Here is a 16,988-nt window from a genome sequence, read left to right as displayed (position 1 = left end):
TCGAATAATTCATAGACCTTATTATAAATTATCTAAATGTCCTAACCTACTAGTTAGATTCCTCTGGATCATTCCGAACAATAACCTTTCTGTCTTTGTTCATCCTTCTGATTTTTGTTGTTTGTTCATTTATATAATATTTACAATGCCCTTAATGTTCTAGGTTTTGTTCATATGAATATGAAAACATGGTTCCTGCTCCAAAGTAAATATAACATAACTCTTAAACTTTAACTCCCATTTCTCCCTGTTGTGTCTTCCTTTTGCTTTGTGCCATTCATCTCTTACCCAGTTTCATTTCTCCAAGGCATGTCTTCTGAGGACGTCCTCTGCCTGCAGGGGGCCTGAACCTATAGTCAAAGAATCATTTCTAGCCTGTGGGATTTTTTTTAAAAAATAAAGCAGCAATGAGACAGGGCAAGTACTGTTCTTCAATAGATATATGTACCATGAGCCTTGGGTGCAGAAAACATTTGACTTCACCTGATGTCACAACTAGAATGTATTTTTCTGCTTTTAACAGAGAGGAGAGACATTTGTCTAGCTATTACTACATTTCTGCAGCATCCCGTAGGTAATTTCTTCTAGGGCTTCTGAGAATTACCAGCAGAAAACACAGTGCCCTGTGTGATATTGATGAGCAAGATTTCTTTTGAACACGTAAAAGAGGTTAATATTGTACAGTGCTCAAAAATATACAATCGTATGTAGTAGTAAAGAATATACAATGTGTAAGAGTATACATAGAATTTAATGTAGTGAATTTTTCCTGACTACTATACATAAGGTTGAAATGCGATGTTTCCTATACAGATCTGTACATCCCTATTTTTGTGTTTCTTACAATTTTCTCAGTCAAATTTATCTGAAATTTTTCATGCTTTGTCTTTACCAGATTCATTTTTTTAAAAAATTCTGAAAACTTCATCCAGTTTTGAAGTATGTTAATCAAAAAGATGAATTGATTACATTACATTTGTCCTATCAGCTCAGATTGCAGAATGATTACATAATTACAAAGTAACAATGACTGAATGGATTTTTTTTTCTGGACATGGCTTATTTTGTAGCAATCACTGAGATCTAGCTGAGCCACATTTGGAAATGTGCTTAAGTATAAAAGGAGATTTTTCAAACACATGAAGGGGATTTTGTGTTGGGTTGGAATTGTTTGGTTGATTGGCTGGTTGTTTTTTGTTTGTTTTTACAGCATGAAGCTTTAGGGCAAAGTGTGCTATAGGCTTTGCTCTGAGATCATTATAGCTACATCTACACTAGAGTTTCATCAACAAAACCCACAGAGCGTTCACACTAAAATATATTGTCAACATACTGTCAACAAAATTTAGCACTTTTATCAACAGCCTTCTGCCTCTCCCCCATGAGACAGAACACCTTTCTCAACAGAATCTGTCGACAAAAAAGCCACGTGGACGCTCTGGGGGCCCCTCTGTTGACAGAGAGGGCTTCTTTGTCATCAGACAGCACTGTCAGCAGGGCTTCTGTTGGCTGTTATGATGAGAGAGCAGCCAGGCAGCCCAGCCACACTCTGTCAACAGAGCGGATTGACAGAGCGATCCGCTTTTATGTGTGGCTGCAATCTGTCAACAAGTTTTGTCAGCAGATCTCTTCTGACAGTAACTTCTGTTGACAGATAGCTGTAGTGTAGACATTGCTGATGTTTCTAAAGTGACCTCTAATTTTAGGCCTGGGAATCAAAAAACAAAACAAAAAACAATACACCTGGATTCAAAGTCTGATTCTGATTTGCCCAATAGATGATGTTGGGACAGTTACTTGCACTCACTGTACCTCTGATTCTCCACTCTACAGAAGTATTATTTTACAATGACTGCGATATTATTTAATGTTTGAACAGGGCTTTGGAAAATATAAGATCCAAATTCTGATCTCAGTTCAGAATCACACACAATAATGTGTTGTGTGAGAAAGAGATTTCCCCTTTTGTTTGGAGAAACGGGACATATAGGCTATGTCTACACCAGCCCCTGCCTTTCGAAAGGGGCATGCTAATGAGACACTTCAGCAGATGCTAATGAGACGCTGCCATGAATATGGCAGCGCCTCATTAGCATAATGCCAGCTGCAGTGATTCAAAATTGCCCCTTTCGAATCACGTGCTGCCCGTGTAGACGGGGGTCTTTTGAAAGGACCCCCTGGGCTTCAAAAGCCCCTTATTCCTATTTGGTTTTAGGAATAAGGGGCTTTCAAATTCAGGGGGTCCTTTTGAAAGGCCCTCATCTACACGAGTGGCACAAGATTCACAAGTGGCATTTTTGAACTGCATGCAGCTGGCATTATGCTAAGGAGGTGCTGCATATTCATGGAAGCACCTTATTAGCATCTGCCAAAGTGTCTCTTTAGCATTCCCCCTTTCTAAAGGTGGGGGCGAGTGCAGACATAGCCATTGTGTGAAGAACAAAAAAATATCCCTTTCATAGTGGAGGGGTGATTGAGAAGAAAGGAATTGTTTCTGCATAGAGAAAAGCTGGTTTACCTAGAGATCAGAGATCATATACACAGAAGTAACAGAGCTTTCAGGGTCTGCAGGAGGGGCTTGCTTCTGTGGTTGGAACTGTGTAGTGTCCCTACAGCCACAGACTCAAATCTAGATAGGGTTATTTCAGCCCTTCATTCTAAAGCCAGATAAAGTGGATTCAGTGGTTCTGACAAGGTGGAATTTTCAAACACTTTAGAGACTGAAGTTTTCAGCATGGATGTCAAAGAGCCTAACACTGTCTGTAAAATCAGAATTTTCTCCTTGGGCCACTGAACAAAATTGCTTTCCACCGCCACAACTATTCTACAGTCTCCTCTGCACCAGTTGTCTGCCGCTCTCTGTCTTATCGGTCACAACAGTTCCGTACTGCATTATATGCATAATTTTGCTCTTTGCTTTGGAAGAGAAGGCACTGTACAACTCTGAAATAATATTGCAGTGCATTCTGCTGAATGTGGACATAATAAAACAGCGCGGCTGCTTCAAAGGGACATCTCTTAGGAGTCTGATTTAGCTTGATAGCGAATGGTAATGACTGATGCTTAACTCAGATGGTATTAGTATTAATTCCCCTTATTGAGCTCAATTGAGTTCCAAGCAAAGTGGTGTTAACCAGTTAAGTGAGTGTGAAATTGTGTGTTCCGATCTTTTAATACAAGCATCCAATGAAGGATTAAAATGTATATTTTGCTAGATTTTTTTCTGAAGGCTTGGTCAGGGGCTCAGAGATTTGCCTGCGTGGATGTAGATGCAGGATTAGAACATTAAATTGTGAGTGTAAGTGCTGCTCAGCACCCTGCACTGGTGAGGAGCAGTAGGCAGAGGAAGGCTTTATCATCAAAATTCCCATATGTTAGAGGGAAAGACCTTCATCACAGTTAGCAGGGCTTCCCTGTATGGACAGCAAGCTCTGCCGCATGGACCACCTCTTTTCTCCTTCACCCACCAGAACTCCATTTCAGAGTTGTCAGCTAGGAAGCCATTATTGTGATTCCAGAACCTCTGTTGGACAGAAGCTGCTGAGAAAATTTAGGTTGGATATAGACCATAAACAGCAGTCTTGGCTGTATTGTCTGCTTTTACAGTGCTTTTTACACTTTATGTATATAAAGCAAAAATGTTTAAGTGGCAGGAGTAAGTTATTATTTGGGCTTTTGTAATAACTTTCTCATTACTGACATTTTTAACTGTAATTACACACATTGAAACAACAAGTCATGAGGCTGAGAGGGAATTCTGAAAAAGACTGATGTAAACATTAACCCTCTGCTGTTTTGTTTAATATAGGGTTTTCAATTTTTTTTGTATTTTCTTGATTTTCTGGTCTTATGTAATTGATATTTAATTTTTCAGGCTATATTGTGCAGCTATCTTTTTACAAAACAATTTTAGCAATTGCAAACCAAGAAAATTAAAGTATCAATTGTTATCTCTTGACAGATTTTATCTAATTAGTGGAGGTGTTCCTTTTATTATATGTGGGATTACGGCAGCAACCAACATCAATAATTATGGAATTGACGGCAATGCCCCATAGTAAGTATACAATATTACAATAAAATACTCTCAGAAATAAGTTCCATGGCTCTGTCAGATGCCAATAAATGCTACAGCCTTCATAAGGGACAGAAGCATAAAGTATAAGATAAAATTCTATATTGGTTTGCATGGAAAATGGCTGTGAAAGATCTTTGTCTGAATTAGGGGTCTGATGCTTTTCTCTCTTACCATCATTTTTATACCAGTTTGACTCCACTGATATCAGTAGAATTACATTTGCTAAACATCTGGGTAAATGAGAAGAGATTCAGATCTGTTGTTGCTACGTTCACTGTAATAACACATTGTTTTTTCATATATTGTATAGAAAAGATTACAGCAGCAAACTGAAAACAACAAAAATTTGACTATGCCTCTATGATTTGATTTACCATGTAGTTTCCTTTCTAGCCAGCATGCCCAGACTGCAATGAGCTCTGCTTGGTTTGTGCAGGGTGGGATGCAACAGTTCAACATGACCTTCTCCATTCCTTGCACGCATGTGCAACTGACAGTCACAATGCTGTCTCACTCTCATCAGAGAGACCCTAATGTGGGCATAGATGAAAGAACACCCTTTTGTACAGAGGTACAAGTACCACACTTCCCTGAGCTGACCAGAAACCCTGACGTTCATGTACCTGTCTGGTGCCCAGATGTTCTCCCCGCACCATGTTGCTTCGTATCGTTATGACTGCTACAAAATACTTAACACGTGGCAGTTTTAAAGCAGTGCTGTCGACGTTTTTGGCCCCCAACACTAAAAGACAATAAAGACTATTCTTTGTAGGCGAAGAACTCCTTAGTGTAATGTCAGCAAAATTGTATTTTTAAAAAATCCCTATATTTTCCCTTTAAAAAAACATTCCTGAGTCTTCATCAGCTAGAAGCAGGCCAGCAATATTGTCCTACAATTATGACCCAACCTTCTGGTACCCAGTTTCACCAAGGTGGCTGTACAACTGACAAGTGCTGTTTCTTCAGGCATCTTAGCTACTAAACTACATTATATGTTCTTACTGCCTGGGGGTGGGAGTGCCAAGAAAGGCTCCCATTAGGCATTTTGCCTGGAGAGCTGAGCAGGAATTGGCTTAGAATAGCAATTGAAAGTGATTTCAGGGAGATGATTCATTATGCCAATGATCAGTGCACGAATGGATCTTTCAGTCCTTTGTGTCAATACAGGATTACGGATTCTTGGAAGGACTTCAGTTTCAATTAATGCTTTCATGTTTTGAAAATGCATCTTCATACAGCTCAAGGTGCTAAGGAAAGAGTGGCAACAGAGTTGTCTGGAAACAATGTGAAAAGTCCTAATAATTAAAGCTTTGACCTGACAAAATTGTTTTCATAGAGAATTTAAATATAAAATTAAATAGTAAATTAGCAGAGACCCTAAGCAACTGTATCTGCTTGGCCTGGTACCTCACAGACCATCCCCATCATATATTCGAAACATATTTATTCAAATGTGTACAATTAGACAATCACTTATAATCAACAATATATTAAAGACTTGATTATTTATGTTCATAAATCTGTGAGACATTTTCTATTTTGGCACAGCTACAGAAGTGGTGCTTCTTTAATCACAGACAATCAATACCAGATATCACAATCTGTACAAAGATTGGAAAGCAGGTGAGGGAAGGTTATCAAATTATCTAGGAAAGATACAAATGGAATACCAGCACAGTGGGTTATGTGCCTGATTAATTTTTAATAATGTTAATTCAAAACATGATTGCTTGAAAAGGTGCAGTAACTTCAGCATGTTCTTATGGAAGCAAGGAACTGATTTTTGAAGTGATCCATGATGAGATTCCAATTGAAACAGCAACTTTCTGAGACTACTGGGAAATGTTCAGGTTTTCACTTTGCATCAGACATTCAAAATCTTACTTAATGTCTGACCATATGTTGGTGTGTTATACTTGTGAAATAAAAAGTAGGTGTTAACCTATTTTCCTGTGACCCTGGGAGTAAAACTTCCTTGTTCTTCTGTCAGAAGGACAGAATACTTAATCCCTGAGATGCTTATGAAATAAATAATAAATTGTATGCATTTGTTAAAAATCAGAGTCCCGAATCAAAAATGCAAATGCAATAATCAAATGTAAATGTTGCTCAAGCTCCAAAACATCTCAGCACTGAACCTTGGCAGACGAGAGGGTTCTGAGCTTGGAGAGTATGCCCACACATTACTAAATGGTTACAAGAGAATACGGTGTGAGGGAGTCCCAGCGTGGAAAAGAGAGAGAACCATTGTATTAGATGGATTCCAGCCACTATTAGAGGCTTCTGTTCTCCTGTAAAGAATTGTGCACACCACCGGCTATAAACTAACCCTATTTTTTATTAATTGACTGTAAGTATTGTAAATAATGCCTCATGACTCTTCCTGTCCACATTTCTTTCCCTAAGAGCCCATTGCTGACATCTAGGGCCAGATTATGAAAGGATAATGGCTGCTGCCCAGGGCCCCAGGCTGAGGGCTCAGACACTAAGCCCCTGTGTGCTGCATCCCTGGCCAGCTCTGCCTGATTGGGGGTGGGGGGGGTGGCTCTGTATGCTGCCGTTTCCCATTGCCCTGTGCTAGAGCCATATCACCATGAGTGCAGGGAAGCTCTCTGTCCCTGGGCTCACCTGCAGGCTTTTCCCCCATTGCTCCCATTGGCCATGATTCCTGGCCAATGGGAGCAGTGAGGGGGGCAGTGCCTGCAAGTGGAGGGCAGCATGGGAACCACCTGTTACCACCCATGCACACACCAAATAGGAGCTATGCCAGATAAGATCCCCAAATCTCCTGAACCCTTCCACAGCCTCTCTCCCTCCCAGACCCCACACCCGAACCCTAGTCCATTCCTCCACCCTACCTCCCACCCAAACCCCACATCCCCACCTGTAGCCTGCCCCTGCACCCTCCATCTGCCACCCTGACCTCACACCCCCCCAGCATGCTCCCCAACAGCCCCCTCCTGGACACTGAACCCATCATTTTTGGACTCACAAAATCTATGACCTCCAGGCCCCTCAGAATTGTTAATCTGGCCCTGCTGACACACGCAATGTTTTCTGCATTATGCAGCCCACAGCACATTGTCTGAGTTGCCTCTCGCTCTGAGTTCCATGTGTAGATAGTGAGCTCTGGAGAATGATTGTGGGAAGGCAATGAACATCATCTCCCTCCGGGAGAATGAGTTATTTCTCTTCTTCCGTGAGTCAGCCCCATTTAAGTGGGTCCACTCTGAATCCTCTGCCTCCTAAGTGCTCTGTTTGTTGTCTTATCTCCTATGACAGCACATGAAAATGTCATCTTCTGTATCATCCCATTCTTCCTGGGTCAGCATCTCTGGCTTTTTCCTTCAGTCCTGATCTGCCCTCTCTTACCCACATAGTTGTCAAGATGGTGCTTTACATAACCAAACTCTTTGAACCTGCACACCCTCAATTTTTTGTTAGACAGTTTCTTTGAGCTTGTCCCTCTAACAAACATATTCCTCATGTTGTTTTTCTTGTGTACGCCACTCATCCATCTCAACATCTGCATTTCTGCAGAAATGATCATTTGCTCATGGCGGGCTCCTCACTGACTTAAATATCAGTGGGTCACAGGAGATTGTGAAAGGGTCAGTGCAGGCTTAAGAGAACTCTTTACATATCAGAAATGGGACTCAAAAGAGAAGTAGAAGTGAGTCTTTGGGGGGCAAGTTTTTCCCAAACAGCAATCGTATTCAAGAACAGACTCCATCCACCCTCCCTTCCCCTAGCTAGCAAGTGCGGATGTTTGGTTTGAAATAAATAGAAAAGAAACACTCTTCTTTTACCTCTTCTCCATGCTGTGCGAATGACAACAGCACTAGAGGTAAAGTGACTTCTGCTGTCTCAGTGTAAAGGACCAGAGTGGTAAGTGGTCTGGCCTTGCTATCATACCTGAGTTGGTTTCCACAACTCAACAATGGCCAGAAGTTGGTAGTCCACGAGCATGGATCGGAGTAATTGCTAGAGCTGGGATCAGTTCAGGCTGGGGTTGGGGGCTGGATTTCAGAGCCTGTTACTGGTGGGGGGAGGGAATGAGAGAATGAGGGACAGAGTCAGGGTCAGTCAGGCTGGGGTTGGAGACTGGAAGTCAGAAAGCAAGGTGAGGTCTAGAGACACAGCAGATCAGAAGTCTGTGTAGGTGGCCACACACCAGAGTTACATCATGAGCAGGGACCAATCAGAAGGCTGCAGAGTGTTTTCAATCTGGACCCTTTGGGTGGCACTTCCTGCTGTGCCTAATCTTCACAAAGCTCTTTGAATAGGGCTCTGTATGATGTCCCTGTGGTGATATGGGAATGTCAGCTGCCCCAGGTCATAATCTCATGGGTCCTTACAGCTTGCAACAATATCAAGGGTTATATACAGGGCTGCTCAGAGGGAAAGGTGTTTCCTCACTTTCCAGCTCTAGTATGTAGTTGATCTTCTAAATGTAATATGGTTGTGTTATTTACAGTGGCTATGGTTACACTGGTGAGTTTTGCTGACAAAACCCAGGTTTTGTCACCAAAACTGGTGGAGCATCCACGCACAAAATGTGTTTTGTCGACAGTTTGTTGACAAAACTCAGCACTCGCCAGCAGCATTCTGCCCCTCAGCCATGAGGCATAACACTGTTGTTGACAGATTCTGTCAACAAAAAGGCTGTGTGGACACTCTGGGAAGTCTTCTCTCGACAGACAGGGGATCCAGAACAATGGGCAGCCCTGTCTGCTGTGTTTCCGGGTGCCTGTTTTGCCAAGAGAATGATCGGGCGACTGCTCTGTCAACAGAGCGGTACACTCGCATGATTGACTTTTATGTGTGGCTTCACTCTGTCAACAGAAGTCTTGTCTGGAAACTTCTTCCAACAGTGATTTCTGTTGACAGAGCTCTGTAGCATAACCGTGGCTAGTGTGTGCCAGATATTGTCCCATGCTACAGCCATTTTGCATGGCCTGAGCAACACAGTGTTCAGAAAGATTCTCTAAAAGCTCTGTGGCTGCTCAGACTTAACAAGACAGCCTGTAGCAACTCCAAAAACAGAGAGCACTCAAAGCCACCTTTATTTTCCAACTACTGGGGCAAGAGAGCTGTCCTTAGTGCAGGATCTTGTGATCAGTGCTTCTGTATGGTGGGGATTCTCTCCTTTACCTTATGTAACCTACAAACCTAAGACTGTGGTTCACTGACCCATGTAGTGGTACTTGGACCACTCACCGAGAGAAAGAATGAGTCTCCTCTACAGTCTTAGTTGAGAGCCAGCTGGCTTTTATCTCAAACTGCATGCATTAAGCGCCAGAGTTCCCAGGTTTGAGTCTGCTTCCGGTGGTTATTCTTACATATTGTTCAGTTTGCTGTTGCTTTTCCGCTTCTCCCCTACCAGAAAGAAAACTGAAAATTGTAATAATAGGTAAATCCTATTCATTTGTGTTTCTCATGCAGTACCTGCAATAAAGATCTAATAGTTTTATTAGGTCTTGACAAAATTTATTTTGGCTGGGATTTTTAAAAGTGCCTAAAGGAATCGCGTGGCTAATTGTCCTTAAATTTCAATGGGATTTGGGTGCCTAACTCACTTAGGCTACGTCTTCACGAGCCCCAAACTGGGACTCATGGGAATAAGGGGACTTCGAAGTAGGCGGGGTCCTTTCGAAAAGGAGCCCCGTCTGGACGAGCCACGCAGCGGCGAGCCGTGTCAATTTCGAAGTGCCGCTGTCGCCTGCATGCTAATGAAGCGCTGAATATGCATTTCAGCGCTTCATTAGTAAACTTCGAAATGGCCATTTGCGTGGCCATTTCGAAGTTTGGGGCTCGTGTAGACACGGCCTTAATCTCCTTGGAAAACTCCATCCAGCAGGAATAAACTACATTAGAATGTTTTATTTCCTTTAAAAAAGTCAGTAAATCCAGTCCAAAGCATCTCATTCCAAATATGTCTTTAATGGGACTGAAGGTGATGACTCTGAATAATGAACCTTAATTATCATATTCTCTGCCTCCCATGACTAACATTTAATAGTTTCCTTGACATTAATGGGAGCTCTCCATACACAAAGGGATAACATATTGTTAAAGCAAAACCAGCATAGTCACTCTTGACAAGTTATTGTCCATTATGTCAAATTTAGGTTTACATTACTTTGATTTTTTACTTTTTTTATTTCTTTATTTTGTTTGCAGTTGTTGGATGGCTTGGGAACCTAGCCTTGGTGCATTTTATGGGCCAGTAGCATTTATTGTGCTCGTCACCTGTGTTTATTTTCTCTGCACATACGTGCAATTGAGGCGTCATCCAGAACGCAAATATGAATTAAAAGAAAGGACAGAAGATCAGCAGAGGTTGGCAAGTACTGAAGTGGGCCATAGTCATATTACAGACGCTGGGTCAATTTCCCAGACAACATGCTCCATGATTTCTTCTTCTTTGCTGGAAAATGAGCACTCGTTTAAGGCTCAGCTTCGAGCTGCAGCGTTCACTTTGTTCTTGTTTACTGCCACTTGGACCTTTGGAGCACTTGCGGTATCACAAGGACATTTCTTGGATATGATATTTAGCTGCCTTTATGGAGCATTTTGTGTAACCTTGGGGCTTTTCATCCTTATCCATCACTGTGCAAAGCGAGATGATGTATGGCATTGCTGGTGGTCCTGTTGCCCATCTAGAAGAAGCACATATTCTGTACAAGTTAATGTCCGCCCAAAGGTTAACGTCAATGGGGACACACAGGTGCATTCACCTTGTCTTCAGGAGTCACCATGTCCTAACAAATCAGCTGTTTTCAATCATCCAGCTGCTAGTCATTGCAAGCTTACTAATCTACAGGCTGTTCAAAACCATGTTAACTGCCTTTCACCAGTTACACCATGTTGTGCAAAAATTCACTGTGATCAACTTTTGGATGATGAAGCTCACATACACATGCATAACGAGGGGACTTTCAGGCCCAACATGCACATTCACAGATGTCTGAAAAGCAGAACTAAGCCACGTTACTTCAGTCGCCATAGATCTGCCGGAGAAAGAGAATATGCCTATCACATTCCTTCAAGCATTGACGGCAGCATCCACAGTTCACATACAGACAGTCCGCACAGTACGCATGATAGTCAGTCGGGGCACAGACGGGCTTGCTGTGCAAAAAGTGATGCATATCCTACTACCAACCAGCCTGAAAGTAGCGATGCAAGTACTGTAATATACAGTTGTACTAAAATCCCAGAAAGTGACACTGTGCACCATACAGCTCATTTTGAGATGCATCCCCGGACACAATCATTGCCATTTAATACAACTAATCACAATGGAATTCTCAAGGGAAATGTGCATGAAGCCATGATATACAGTTCAGATAGTACAGGAAATATCAAAACTGGTCCTTGGAAGAATGAAACTACTGTGTAGTTCGTTGGCCACTGTATTGTCTTTTTCAACTCAGCTCATCCTTAGTTTTGTTTTTATTCTAAACTGAGTAAGATTACGTGTTTGGGTAGCACATCAACAAGTTGTACAGGTTTTCCACCTTTATTTCTGTTTTCTGAATAAGAGACTAAAAGAGAGAAGTAGAGGCTGTGTTTTCAAAGTTATTTTTAAAAGAGTATTAGAAAATTGTCTAGGAAGGAATTTGGAACTGAAGCCTAAAGGACTGAATATAAGAGGCAATATCCTTTTGTTACGAAGAACTGTATTCCTTTAGAAAGACATCACTTTAATTATTTTAGGGGTTTTTTTTTAAGGCTATGGTAACTTCAGGCTTTTTTATATACATCTCAGCATCTTTTACGTATTTATTTTTGTAACATATTATTATTACTGTACCATGGATTTTAATCAGAAGTTAAAATAATAAAAGTAAGGAGCAGGATTTTATAAAAATATTGATACAGCTTTTTAGATCTACAAAGTGATACTGCCTCTAAAGATCTTCTGTAGCATATTGGCCTGTAAAATCATGTAATGTACAATCTCTGTTATGTCTCTTTTCTTGTTGGAGAGAAGTACTAGGTAATGTCTGTTACATCTACGGTGCTGTATTGGTTGTATTTTGCATGACATATGTCAGGATATACCATTTGCTGTTTTCTAGTGTTACATGTGTAAAACAAGTATTGTAAAAGGCTGTGGAAACCCTGTTGGTATTAATCTAGAGCATTATGAATCTACTAAAAAATCACTACTGCACTAGTTTAAGTGGCACAATCCTCTGTGTAAGGTTATATGATAGCTTTGATAAGGGTCCACTCTAATGTCTTTAAGGAGCATGCACTACTCATTGTATGTGACACTGTGCAGTGTAATAGCAATTGTCTCAACCAGTTTCACACTTCTTTGTAAAGTATGCCTTTTGAACAAATCTGTAAGCTGCGTCACAATAACCTTTCAACATCCGTTTAGGTAGAACAGTTTTCTCATTAACTCTTTGAGGACTACTGTCATTTTCTTAAAAATAGCTTACTGTAGTTCGGACTGTAAATACTATATTGTCTATTTAATCATATGAAAAATGCAGTCCAGAATTGTCAGGAAAGTGAATGTTTGATCATTTTCAAGAAACATAACTTTCCAGATACTTGTTTATTAATTTCACATCTTATATGAAAGCCACTTTCCCTCCCAGAAAATTTCAGATTGTCTTTATCCTTAAATGCAAATCTGACCTTCAAAAGCAGTTACTTGTGTTAATTAATTCTGCTCAACCATAGGGCATTTTAAGGTCAGTAACATTCTCTGTTAACAAGGCTTTTGTCAAGAAGATTTTTATATTTCCATGAATGTCTGGACACAAAACATCAGCTCACGGGACAGATCTGAATGATAATTATCTTTATGTGAAATGAAACTACTCTTTAAAACAAGGCGGCTGCAAAATAAGAATGAGTTATATAATGTGAATAGAAACGGAGCTGGAAGAAAAATGTCTGCAATGAAAGCAGAAAAGTGGCTCCATAAATAAAAAGACAAAGCACAATGCTGTGTGGCCATATGAACCAGTCTGTGACAGCCTAACGCAGGCTTGGGTAACAGATACATTGCTATGGGGAACAAAACAAAAAATAAAGCACCCTTGATGGAGCGTCAATTTAAAACATGTATTTTGCAAAAATATTTAGGTGCTTCAACCCATCATTTGTCTATTAGCTTCAGTTTATTCGTCCATACTTTCTTTTTTTTAATTATGTGGGAATACATTTCCTAAGAGTGTGCATATAGATGACAATTATAATTGTTGTAATGTTATAAAAGTGCGTAAGTCAGATAAATGTGTTCTGCAGTGTTGCAGGTGGGAATTAGTACTCAAAGGGTTAATGCTCAGCATCTGAGTGCAAGAAGTCTTGTTTTTCTGTATTTTTGTAAATTTGAAATATAGATTGTAAACTACAGCAGTGTAATGTACCCATTTTATATTATATGTGTCTTTAAAAGGTGAGCAGGAAGAATGCACTAAGTGGTTGTTGAGTTTTAAGCCAATGTACAACCTTTTCAGGACAGCTTCTTTAAATGATGTGGGGGTTAAAAAGATGTATGCTTTATTATGTATATGCTGTATGCGCTTGAACTGTCTCAAAACTAAAATACAGTATTTTTCACTGTTTGCATAATGCAATATTTTCTGTTCAATAATTATTTTCCTTTTAATATTATTTTATTCTCATTTCACATAGACAGTGAGCCCTAAGCAAGCATAGACATAATGCTAGATATCACTTCTCTGTATCTCAGCAGTGTATTTTGTAATAGATGAATCCTACGGGGTCTGTAGACCATTATGCAAAAATCCCATGTACATGACCAGGTGAAATATTCACTTTGCTAGAACACTCTCAGTGAGGTTCTTTATTCAGCTTGTGTTTCTGTCACCTGTGCCGTCTTGTCTGAGAGGCTTGTGTATGATCTTCATAATGGCTTACAAAGAAGTAAAATAGGTGCTGCTTTCCACAGAATATCTTATGTGATAAATCTCTCTCTGGAAAATTAACATTAAATATAAAACACCTCTCTTATTGTGTTAAAATATTGATTCAGTAAATATTTCAGGGCTAATTTGGAAAAGATGTGTTATGCAATAATCTGTTTGCATATTATTTTTTCAGAACTATATAACTACAGAGTAGGAGAACATGATATTAAATAAATTTAAAAATGTTTTATAACATCAGATTTGACCAAAATTCTTTCTGTGCTTTTGACTTTTTTCCAAGATAAATGGGATCATTTCATTGTTGTTTTTATCATTCAGAGTCAGTGAATCATTATGACTTTTCCTGATTTCTTATGACATAAAAATAAAGCCACAGAAATATGTACAATATAGCAGCTATATTGTACTAACAAATCCTTCCTGGATATGCACATGTAATCCACCCGAGTACTATATTTTTAGTTGTGCATGAATAACACAAGTAACTGAACAGACGTTATAGATCACTTCCTGGCCTGAGATCAAGCATGAGAAATTTCAGCCTCAAAAATACTTTTCTGACAATGATAAAGGCAACTGACAATAAGGAGTTAAAATTAAACTTCTGTCTTACTCTCCACTATTGGAGAATACTAGACAAGCTGAACCCTGGTTTCTAATGCACTGTTCAATTACTGTTTCCTATATAACTCTGATGGTAATATAATCCAAGAAAGCATAAACTTCTTAAAAAATTCTCTGCCTGACAGATCACTTGAGGGCTGGTAATTCATGTTTATACTGAACTCCAAATCAAGGCAATTAACAGGGGGTCAAATTTATTACTCCAGTTTCTTGTGATAAATATATTTTTAACTCTCTGTATGTGCCCAGCTTCCAGTTTTAATTAGTTCCACTTTGGGCACCCCAAAGTGTCTCTCTTTAAGACTTGGATCATGGCACACATGCAGTTTTGCATGAGGAATTCCTGCTTAACCTCATGTAAAAAAAATCAGTATGAAAATAAATTATGCATGTTTGAAAATTACCCACTGGGCATGTGGGCTGTTCCCAGGTGTTCACACCATCATTCTCACCATTGAGTCTAAGCAGCTTTCACCTCAAGGCTCAGGAACAAATCCTGGTTCAGGAGCAGCCAGAGCCCAGATCGACCTAAACAGTCTGGTAATATCATGTGATCAGAGAAGCCCATGTATATTATGAGGGAAATACCTTGTGGGGTTAAGCCACAAAGCTGCTCACTGCCTGGCACTCTTTGGTCACACCCTGGGATGGAATCTATAATGCTCTACTCCCTGAGCACTTGCAGATGTTGTTGTGGAGGTACCATTCAGCTACATTCCTTCCTTCCTTCCTTACTTACTTCTGAGAACTAGTTGAGGAGCCTGGCTTATCAGTTGGCTAAGTCAAAGCAGGCTTTGAAAACAGATGCGTCTTTTGACATACAAGGCTTGACCCACTCAAAAGTTCAAGAATGAGCTGTCACCAGTAAGTAAATTCACTCCCACCTTTCCACCCAATCCAAATATCCTCAGGATTGGTCTGGCACAAGCAGACAGTGTAAGTAAAATAAAAATGCTAAAGCAGCTCTTTCTGGTGGCTAATGGGAAAGATCAGGGTTTGACCTTCAAGCTTTTGTAGTTTCTAGAGCTGTCCAACCTCCTGGATAAATTTCCTGCCATGAAGCTGTAACCCCAGAGGCACTGCGACCACATCTAAGAGAGGTTTATTTTAAATGCATGCCCTCTGACAAGCAGAAGGAGCTTCTTTCCAGCTCTTATTTGTTGCTGTGGTGGATGGTTTTCTGTATGTCTAAGAATACCTGTCACTTGCACATTTATCATCTAATATTCTTCGGCTCTGGCTAGACAGACAACCAACTTCTTCCACTGGCTGGTCATTATAACCACTGTAGCTCTTCCTTCACTCCAGCAGAACATTGCCTTGGTGCCTAGCAGCTAGAGGACACATCATCGTATTCGTAGCACCCTGTGTGAATACACCTGTCTAGCCACAGATACTAGTATCCTCAAGAGATACTGGGATCTGAAGAGCTCTGTTCCCAAGGGACACTGTGGCAAATGGAGGGGAGTATGGTCCCATAGCATACCAGCAGCATGGCTGTACTGCCCTTGTCTGCAGCATCTCCTGTCTGAGGTCATTCAGCATTGCTGGTGGTGAGGCTGCAGGGGGTAAAACCCCACAGCCAGGAAGAGCTATGAGCCTGGGATGCTGGCTTCCAGGAACAAAGGGACCATGCTCCTCTCTGTTGGCTGCAGTGTGTCTTGGGAGCCCAATGTCCACCCACAGATGTCCACATCTGTGGTTAGGCATTACTATCCATGCAGAGCTCTACATATTTGTACTTCTGTCAACTTACCCACTAAGATTAAGCAATTCCCTGAAGGGTGCAGCTGAAAATGAGACGACTTAACCGTTGGGGGCTCTTTTGGGGGAAAAAGAGAAGGCTGAAGTCTCAGATTTATGAACTGAACTCATCCTAGCTGAATGCATTGTCCACTACACATTTTTATCCTGTTATACATAGGGCTCTTAGCACTATTTGGCTATGTCTACATGAGCAGCCTCTGTCACCAGAGGTCACTGTTGACAGAGAAACCTTGGCAGTACCTCTGTCAACAGATCTTATCTACACATTTAAGCAACTCAAAAGAGCAAGACGCTCTGTCAACAGAGCGCATCTGCACACACCAGCCGCTCTGCCAACAGACCCAGCCCTGTAACCTTGGAAGGCAGGCGTGAATGGAGGGAAAGCATTTCTTGGAATGCAGCCTCCGTGCGCCCTTTAAGGGCCCCCACCCAACCCACACTTCCCACCAATACCCAAAGCTGTTGCAGTGCTCCTTGCTGTTCATGAGACCCTGCTCTTTCCAAACCACTCTCGACCTTTCCTGACTCCTCACCCTTCCTGACACTTCATCTGTGTCTACACTACAGAATAAATTCAAATTTCACAGTGTTAGCTTGAT

The 16,988-nt window shown here is 40.8% G+C and overlaps 1 protein-coding gene across 3 annotated transcripts in view; it reads left to right on the top strand.

Moving 5' to 3' along the window:
* Positions 1-14,230, top strand: part of ADGRA1 (adhesion G protein-coupled receptor A1) — a 513,902-nt gene extending 499,672 nt beyond the window's left edge. For all 3 annotated transcript variants that reach the window (XM_075000431.1, XM_075000430.1, XM_075000432.1), the window contains 2 exons: positions 3,962-4,057; positions 10,262-14,230. In XM_075000431.1, the coding sequence (XP_074856532.1) occupies positions 3,962-4,057; positions 10,262-11,483 (1,318 nt within the window). In that variant the 3' untranslated portion in view covers positions 11,484-14,230. The remainder of the gene's footprint in view (positions 1-3,961; positions 4,058-10,261) is intronic.
* Positions 14,231-16,988: the final 2,758 nt, after the last annotated feature.

This window comes from Carettochelys insculpta, chromosome 7 (genome assembly GCF_033958435.1).
Source record: "Carettochelys insculpta isolate YL-2023 chromosome 7, ASM3395843v1, whole genome shotgun sequence".
Taxonomy (NCBI): domain Eukaryota; kingdom Metazoa; phylum Chordata; order Testudines; family Carettochelyidae; genus Carettochelys; species Carettochelys insculpta.
This window is presented reverse-complemented; position numbering and strand designations above follow the sequence as displayed.